The 9,799-nt window shown below is 44.9% G+C and overlaps 1 protein-coding gene across 1 annotated transcript in view; it reads right to left on the bottom strand.

The window, feature by feature from the left end:
* The window catches only part of LOC103908554 (homeobox protein NANOG), a 30,869-nt gene extending 29,900 nt beyond the window's left edge, over positions 1-969 (bottom strand). The window contains exon 1 of the mRNA XM_019475031.1: positions 965-969. Coding sequence (XP_019330576.1) covers positions 965-969 — 5 coding nt within the window. The remainder of the gene's footprint in view (positions 1-964) is intronic.
* Positions 970-9,799: the final 8,830 nt, after the last annotated feature.

Consider the following 9,799-nt stretch of genomic DNA (forward strand, 5'->3'; position numbering starts at 1 on the left):
GAATAACCTTCTCCATAATTTTACCAGGCACTGAAGTGAGACCGACAGGTCTGTAATTACCAGGGTCTTCCTTCTTACCCTTCTTGAAAGTTGGGACAACACTTGCCAGCTTTCAGTCGACTGGGACCTCTCCAGACTCCGAAGACCATTGAAAAATAATGGAGGGAGGTCCCGCGATGACATCGGCCAGCTCTTTCAATACCCTGGGACGAATCCCATCGGGCCCAAAGGTTTATGTGCATCCAGCTGGAGCAGCAAGTCTTGAACAAGTTCAGGGTCGGCTGGGAATTTATCATCCCTCAGTCATGGTCTTCCAACACAGGGCTCTGGGGGTCCCAGGGCCCATCATCAGTGTTGAAGACAAAGGCGAAGAAGGCATTAAATGTCTCTGCTTTGTCTACATCCCTATTTGTGAGGTGACTGACCTCATCAAGTAACGGACCAATGTTATCTCTGATCCTCTACTAAGAGATTTCACCCACAGAAGATGGCCAGCTGCCTTACTGCTTGAATGTAGAAGATAACAATCATAAATTGTTGCTAACATTCCCCAGTTTCTAAAAGCCACCAATATCCCGGACAGACAGCTTGTCACTGGGAGTCTTGAGTATACTGGACAGTGCTAATTATCCCCAATGAGAAGCTTCTGGATGTGGAAATGGAGGCAGGTAGCAGCCAGAATGGGGAACAGTGTCCCAGGCCCAATACTCTGCTAACATTGTTCTTCCTCTGATGTGGCCCAGTGGTGCACAGGCTGATGGGAAAAGGGTACTTAAAGAGGACTGCTAAATTAGCACCTGAACAGTTGATTAATCCACCGTAACTTACTTCAACTGAGTCATTTTGATGAAAACAGGCTATTTCCTTGACTCTTGAAAAATGAATCTCTGGCGAGAGGAGGTCAGGGTGCCAAAAGGAACATCTCTGGAGACTTGCTGTCCTCTCGGCTAGCCTTTTCTCCTACCTCATGCCGCAAGAGGAACAAAAGTGAACCTAAAACCACAGAAAACGCCCCATCAGGGCAGAGAGCATAGTCCAGACACTGTATCTAGTAGTGGCAGGAGGAGATGCTTTTTAGGGAGAGCAGACAAGCCTGGCCACTATCTGTGGTTTGTTATGATCCAGTCACACTACCTCAATACCCACAATGACTGTGGTTGAGAACCCTGCATCTTCCCTTTAGTGTCTGTTTATGGACTTGTTACCATGAATTTCTCAGATCTCTTTTGACCCTGTCCCGCCATCTATGTCCACAGTTTACTGGGGCAGCAGATTCCAGAAGTTCACAGCTTGCCATGTAAATAAGTACTTTCTGTTTTAAACTGATGAACTAATCACAATAAGTGCCAGTTCTTGCTATACTAATGTCTCATCATTAATCACTGAAGCACTTGTCTGTCTGCATTTGAAAGACTGTGCTAGCCTAGAGAATTTTCCACTGGCTTCGTGGGAGCTATAACATGTAACTGACAGCAGCACTTGATCTTAAAAGAGCAACTTAAAAAATCCACAGATGCTCCATTCAACAGAAGCAAATCATCCATCCACCAAGTGGTGTGACTGTGGAATGATAATTACAATATCCGTGGTCATTGCATTTCAGCAGCTCCACTCAGCTGGCTAAAAGAAGTAAGAAAGTATTTTTATTCGCAAGCCCGTCCTGGAACTGGACCACTAGATGTATCCACTGGAAAATCCTTGAAAAGCAAGGCACATTAGGCTGCACAAAGAACTGTAGGAATGCAGCTGTATCCCTTGCAGTAGTCAAGCTGGGTTGTTTGCTCCTCTGTACAGTGCAGAGGTACAAGCCCTGCTGTCAGTACCGAATAGAACCTCTCTCCACCCCCTATTTCTGATGCTAGGTTATTTTTGCAAGACTAGGATGAATATTCATTGGCTTATACCCATTTTAGTCATTAAAGTCTAAAGCTATGATTGGACCTGATTCTTCTCTCATTTGTATTGCTAATCTTTTAACACAGTCAATAGAATTACTCAAGAGTTTTGTACCAGTCTAGCCTAAAGAGAATCTGGCTTATGGAAACTAAGAGATGACAACCTGTAACTCACAAAATGGCAGCACTCCTCAATTAGGTAATGTCAACTTTGGTAGATGTGTCCTCTTGTTTAGATATGGGTCTTTACATCTTACAAGTTCAGGAGCTGATGCTTTTAAGCTGGTCTTAAAAAGGCAGAGAAAATTGATCACACAAGTTGTTATGGGGGGAAGAGAAACACAGACAATGTGAAACTGCTAAGCTCAGTTTATGAAGTGGACCAAGTATCCCCCCCTCAATCTCTACTCTGAAGGTCTTTGTAGCTAGTTGTCGGCACAGGCTGCCAATCAAATGATATCACAGTATACCTTCCCAGCAGCTTTGGGAATGGTTCTGTCGCTTGTTGATCCACTGTCCCTGCCAAGGCTCATTATGCTTGATTCTTGTTTACATTGTCCTGTTGGCCTTGGCTTACCACACACAGCCCCTGTTAGCATTGTAACCAGCTCTTGGCCAAAGCAAGGCTGTGACATTCCTATGTCACAAGCAAGCAAGAACCCCAAATTGTTTTCACAATAAAAACTGAAGGCAATTATTATGGTCTGTGTCTCTCAGGGCCCTGAAGGCATTAAAAAAACCTTAGTTGCCTTGACCACCCTCACTTGGGGCTGCCCATAGATGGCCTAGGAGCCCCATTTAAGCTCAGGTCTGTGCTATTAGTCCCTGCCTGAGCTATAGCGTAGGTGTGCTTGTCTCCATCTCTCACACCTATGCCTATGTCCATGCCCATGGCCAGCTATGGATCCTGTTGATCTGTTTCCTGACCTGTGAACTGATTTTCTGGGTTGACCTCAGATCTGTCTCATCTCTATGGACCAGCCCAGTGATCACTGTATCTGTATGCGAGCTTGGTTGCCATCACAGGACCTGATCCTGACCTGAGGATTGACTTCCCGGCTTGACCTAGGACCTAGGACCTGCCTCGTCAGCATGAACCTGCCTGAAAATTTGGACTCTTTCTTGATCCTGGCTGCTAGCCCTTGGCCTGCCCTACTCTCCTTTTCTGGATACACTGGGATGGGCCCTGGCTAGGAAGGCTCCTTCCTTGCTGTCTGCTTTATCTTACTTGACTCAACTCCTCATCCCTTAGGGAGTAGTTGGCCCTTGCTGCGCCCTGGCAGTGTCTGGCAAGAGCTGCTGTGACTTGGTCACAGAAAACAGTGGCTCTGGTCACCTGGGCAGTTGTCTAGATTCTGCTTATCTATAATACTATGATGAAATTTTTATTTCAAGCCATTCTTTTTGAGTCACATTTGCCTAGCAAATCAGTCTGTGGTCAAACAGTAAGCAAGAAGAGACCTCACATTCAGCTCAGTTCTGCCTGGGGTGTGTGTGTGTGAGAACAAGGAAATGAAATACAGAATGCTGTATCTAATATAATAGTAAAAATTTACATACCAAATGAGACCTGATAGGCCAAATATCAATGATGCAGCTGAGCAATATTTCTCAATAGTAACTTAGAAATCAGAAGCCGTCTCTCTTGAACTGGCAGAGACAAAAGCCAAGTCATGAAGCAGGAGAATACTCTTGTTGCTGCCATAGCTGGCTGGAGCACTGCCATTTAACCATGTGGCATGTGCATATGAGGCTGGGAAAAAGATCTGGGAGCTGAGGGGTGATGTTTTGTACTTGGATGTCTTGTAGTTCTCATGTACAGAGAAACAGAAGGGCCTGAATCCAGTCCCAAGTGGCACCTCTATGGTCACTGCTAGTCCCTTATGCACTATGGCCTTTCTGTTCCCTGCTTAAGGCATGTGACATTTTAGTCTCCTATGGGCTGAAATTTGTGCTTAAACTCAGTCATTTAGAGGTTATGGATGATATGTAGAGTAAGGCCTCATCCAGCACCCCGTTTCTGGCTACCTGGTCTGTTCACATCTTCTCCACCTCCACCCCAAGCCCGTGTCCTGCCACACAGCATGATGACTGCTTCCCTCACAGTCTGTTTCCTGACTGGACAAAGGTGCTGCTAGCTGTTGTCTCTCTCCTTGCGGCATCCATGCTGAGGCTCAGAACTGTCAGGCACTGAAGGGGCTGGAGCTCCATCACTGTTTTGGCCTGGTCTTTTCCTTCAGCAGATCAGAGCTCCTATGCCAGCATGCTCTGTACGTGCCACCCCACCTGTGCATGTGGATGGTCACTTGGTGACATCCCAGAGTTCTGAACAGACCCAGGGAGCAGCCAGAGCTTTATCTCCCCAAAGTGGCTTTGGGAGCCTGGCTCAGCTCTGCTTCCTGATCTGCAGCCCCAGAGATGTGATGCAGAGCCACAGTGCTTTGCACTGGCATTGTCTTGTTTGTGCTGCATCCATTGCTACCATGGGTCTGGTTAAACCAAGAGCAGTTTTCCTGCCAAATGTGAAGTCTCTGTTCATCCTTAGCCATGGTGGTGGTAGGCAGAGTGTCTCAGTTTAAGTGTCTCTGATGAAGGTGGGTTGTGGACTGGGCAGTAGGCTGTGGCAAAAGAGGTGCAGATGGATATGTTCCCCATCCTGCAGCCCTGCCTGTCTTACAAGATAAGCAGTAACTCTGTTAGCCTCCAAATCTGCAATCTGTGTTAACTGTAGTAGTGAGATCTGGCAGGGCTTCCCTGTCAACATCATGCATGACTTCTCTAAGATAAGACAAGAAAATTGTGACAGGGCAGATTGCTGAGACATGGTATCATAATTCCCTCTAATTCCAACTACCATCTGGATTATTGGTCTACGCCATAGTGAGGTCTTTCCATAGCAGCATCCTGATCAGTGAATGCCTAATCCATAGCACCAGGGCCAAGACTATTTGGGTAGTTGGAGATGATTTTCAGGCCACTTTCATAGCTGGATCTGATGAGCATTTACAGTTGACCCCATTGGGTGTACTCATCTGAGCGAACCATGACAGCTCAGCCGGATTTTTGGATATAAAGTCTGCCCTTCCACCCTCACAGTTCCCTGCTACATCTTGATTTCCATCTAATTTGTTTTCCACTTCTGCCACTTGGTGCTCACAAACACTTCTTAGCCCCATATCCACCTTTTAATCCCTCACTTCTCTTAAGATCTACTCAGATGCAATGAACACAAACCATAACCGTCACTGCGGCAGGTGTGGCTCCTCCTTGTATTGCTGACTGGCCTAAGCAACACAGCTTCAACCTGGGAAAAGGTAGCTGGGACCCGCCACTTCAGCTGCATTCCCTAAATCTCTTCCCTTGAAGGGTTATCTCACAGCTGTACCAGGTGTCCCCTGGACCTGCACCACATGCCATGACTGTTCAAGGTCAAAGCTATCAAAACTACTAATAGATGGTCCCCTGAAGATTGTCCTGCCTCTGCTATGAGGAATATCATAAAGCACTTACTGCTGCTTAAACACACAGGTTCCTATCCCACAGTCCCGGTCTATGCCAGTGACAGGAGAAGGACTGTTAGCTGTGATGGAGAGACTATTTACATAGTAACATAGGGCCTGAATCATGAAGATCCTGGCAGAGCAACCCCATCTCTCTGGAGTCTTCTGAAGACTTCTTACAAGACCTCTTTAGCAGCTTACTTGTGGATACCCAAGTAGGGTGGATTTCTAATCTACCTGTGGACATGAGATGGTAAGATGGGTTAACCTTGGCAGGCAGCTAAGCACCACATAGCTGCATGCTCTCCCCTCTCCCCGCCCCATGGGATGGGGGAGAGAATCGGAAGGGCAAAAGCGAGAAAATGCGTGCATCAATATAAAGACAGTTTAACAAGTGAAGGGGAAAAAAAGAAGACATGCCAAATGATGCAGAGGCAATCACTCACCACCAGCAGACTGATGACCAGGCAGTCCCCAAGCAACAGCAACTTCAGAAAAAAATCCCCCCCCAGTTTTATTGTTGAGCGTACCGTTAGATGACATGAAAGATCCCTGTGGTTAGTTCGGGTCAGTTGTCCCAGCTGTGTTCCCTCTCACTTTGCCCACCCCCAGCCTACTCACTTGGGGGCAAAGTCAGAAACAGAGAAGGCCTTGACGCTGTGCAAGCACTGTTCAGCAATAGCTAAAATGTTGGTGTGTTATCAACACTGTTTTGGTCACCAGGCTAAACCACAGCACTGTACGGGATGCTATGACGAAAATTAGCTCCAACCTTGATGGTGCCCAATGGTTGTAATGCCTGGTTCTGGTGGACGTTTTCTGCTTCTGATGGAGGTTTTACCTCCCACGGGAGCTACAGCTTACAGGTGACTTTTGGGGAGAGTTTAACCATATGGTCACCATTGAGCAATCTCTGAGTGCTTGGAAAAGAAAAGCTGAACATCCCTAGAGCTGCTCTGAACATTCTTTCTGGTATGACTGATAGGAAAGGAACAGGTGAATCATTACTTTCTCTCAAGTGAAGTCCACCTGGTTTTGTTGTCCCCCTTGCTATTTAAAACCCTGCCAGTTGTGTGATGACTCTATGCCAGACTCAGCCTCTCAAAGGGAGTATGGACACTCTGATGTCCACCGGATTTGGGGTACTTATTGTTCTGCCAAGTGCTTTGACACAGCATGTGCATTGAAACAAAGGGGTAGAAACGAGACAAAATCAGAAAGATAAATATATAGAACTTCTGTGATGCAAAGTAGTGTGAGATGACTGTAGAAGGACTGCCTAGAGTAGAAAATCATAGTCCAAAATACAGATATGCTCACTTGCAGCTTTTCTCTTTTCACACTGACTCCTCATGAAATATATTTGATTCACTTCTCTGATTTCTATAGCCTCATCAGTTAATGTGAAAGAATTATATTATAAGGATATTGGGATGTTTTGTTTAGCTAAGAAAAATTAATACTGAAGTAAGCACACAGGTAAGTCCTTCCCGCTAATCACCTGTTCTCCACCTTGCCTGGGTCAGGGCTCTGCCCACACACACTGGTAGCTGGCTGCCATTCCACTTCATTGTTCGGAGTCAGACTCATAAAGCTCACCCAGTCATAGCAGGGCGTCATCAGTTATCTTAACCTCTTACGTTTCAGTTTCCAGGTATGGGAACTGAACAAGAGTCTCAGTAAAATATGATGATGCTGTGTAACCTGCAGAGGAAAGGAATGCAAAGGTGCTGGGAGAGATAAAAAGGCCATGGGCAGGTGTGCTTATCGGTCAGAGTTGTAAACTAATATGTTGCTAAGGATGTGTATTTGTGTATCTACAAGCTTGTTTTTATATGCATTATTGCATTATTGTGCATACATATATATGTAAATATGTGTGTGTGTACTTCATACATATATATTCACACACAAACAGAGACATGTTTTAGCCCTTTTTTAAATTTGAAGTTCACAGAGTAAATCTCAAAAGGCTCTGTGTGTTTTTTCTTTCCATAAAAATGTAGATATCTACTGAGAAAACTCCATTAAATCCAAACAAACATACAAGGAATTTCCCTTTTACTGTCAAATGTGCCAGCAGCAGAACACTTGAACTAACACAAAGTTTACCATTACAAATTAAGTCCAGGAGGAGGCTTGTAAGTGGAGACCTAAGCCTCTGTGGCAAGAGCCCGAAGCTTTTAGCCAAATTAAAGTTTTGCCTTCCCCCTTGCTTCCAGACTTCCACTGGGTGATTCTCACCTCTTTCCAATAGATCATTCAGCCAGAGAATAGAAAGCTCAGTACCTGTAAAATCCTCAGACATTTGCGAATTGGGATCTTGGCTGATTCAAACCTTGTCCCTTTTTGTCTTCTATGGTGTCTGATCTAACTTTCCTTCTTCTGTGCTCCTCTTTCTTCTCTCTAACCTGCCTGTCTTTCCTAGTTTCTTCCATATGTTTGCATTTCTATTACTTCTACCTCACTCTAAATTTGTGTTTTATGCTGAACAAAATTGTTCAGTGTGATGCTGGAGTTGGTGTTACCAGACATACATCTTGGGTTTCAAGTGTCAGATAAGCCAAAAGACATTTTAGAAAAATTGCAAACTATGTGTGCCTCTCCTCTTGAGACACAGCTGGCTCAGTGAAATAAATTAAGGGAGTGCTACATCCAGTAGGCACCACTACTGTAGTACTGTCATGCTGCAGGACTGTTATGCTGAGATCTATTTCCTGGGAGACATCTGCAGGGAGCTAGCTCCCTGTTGCTCTGTCCACCTCTCTATCACCTGGTGTATATCCTGGAGTCCCTCTGCAAAGTGTTCTGAAGAAACTGTGAAGTTTCTAGATGATTACCCCCTGGTGAATCTGGTCATATGTATACAGCATGGCTCTGCTACCACCAATGGCAATATTATTGTGAAGGGCTAAGGAACCTGGTGGCTAAAGGAGTCATGAGTGACTGTATGTCCACCATTCTGTGTGCCTTTGCTGCGTGTGTTCCTCGAAAATGCATTTATGTTCAGGAGGTATGCATATGAGGGTGGTGGTTATTTTTAAAAATCCATTTGCTGGAGTGGGTGAGATATATTCAAGTGTTAACAATAGCTCGGCATTACAAACCACCTTCACATTTATCTCTAACATTATCATAAGCAACTTCTGTAAAGGGAAATAATTGACAGCATGAGAAACAGAAAAAAATATTTTTGTCACAGCTGTTTGAGTAACACATATGACCCTTGCTACAGACATGTAGCAACTTAAAATCATACTGGATTACTGCTGTTTGCTCATAAAGGCCAAGAAAGAGTTTACCCACCCAGATATATGACCCTTCTGGAGGTTATCATCATACTCTGAAGCACTGAAGTTTGGTCCCCCTAGACAGGATATGCAAGTTCTAAAAGCATGAAAATTCACTTGTGTGGTAACCTTGTCTTTCTGATTTTGTTAGGGTTAAAACAACTGCCAGATTTGGAAGGGATTCCTCTCCTCACATTAGGGTGGCGGGAACAACAGAATGACATTTCCTTTTTTTTCCCTTTTGGTTTTCCACCATCTCATGGAGCCCATGCAGCTTCCTGGAGACACCTGGAAATGTTGCGTTGCAAATTCCCTGCTTCTGCTTGGACTCATTTTTTCTCCCTCTGCTTTCTGTGGCACATTGGTGGTTTTATACTAGGAACTGCTGCTACTGAGCACTGCTGCTAATCAAGCCATTTCTTGCAGATCAGACTAAGCATCTCAAAGCCTAATTTACTACTGCATATTTGTAAGTATCTACTGCAGAGAGAAGGAAGTGAAGAGAATACTATAGTATCATTGCATTTCTGGCTTTACTGAGTATCATGTCCATGAACTCAAAAACACATGAGTCAAACACTTTTTTATTTGTTTCAAGACAAAACTCAAAAACACACGAGTCAAACACTTTTTTATTTGTTTCAAGAAGTCTCTGAGTGTCTGAGTTGATCCCATTCACTCTTCCTAAGGTATGAACTAATGCAACCCCTAGGGAACAATTCTGTGCTGTGAAGTGAGTGATGACCTTGCAGCAGAAGAGGCCCTGAAGGCAGATGCTGTGTTGGCACTGCGCTGCCCGATAACCTGCCATGACTAGCCTTCTCCTTCACAGAGGGTCCTGTCAGTGCCTGAATCCCTCCTCCCTCTGTACTCCACCATTCGTGTTCAGTTCTGTTTATTCTGCCCTTGCAGGAAACTGAATATTTTTTGACAACAGAATATTGAGGGCTGGCCTCGGAGAATACAAATAAAATCACTCCCCTAGCTTTACAATCCCAAGTCAGGCTTGGCACTGAGGAAGGCAATGGTTTTGTCCTCCAGGAGTGCACATTACTGGACGATGGCTCACCAGGGATCCATTTCTGCAGCTTGCATCAGGCCACAAAATAATTGT

Source organism: Aptenodytes forsteri, unplaced genomic scaffold (assembly GCF_000699145.1).
Source record: "Aptenodytes forsteri isolate BGI_AS27 unplaced genomic scaffold, ASM69914v1 Scaffold286, whole genome shotgun sequence".
In the NCBI taxonomy this organism is placed as follows: Eukaryota; Metazoa; Chordata; class Aves; order Sphenisciformes; family Spheniscidae; genus Aptenodytes; species Aptenodytes forsteri.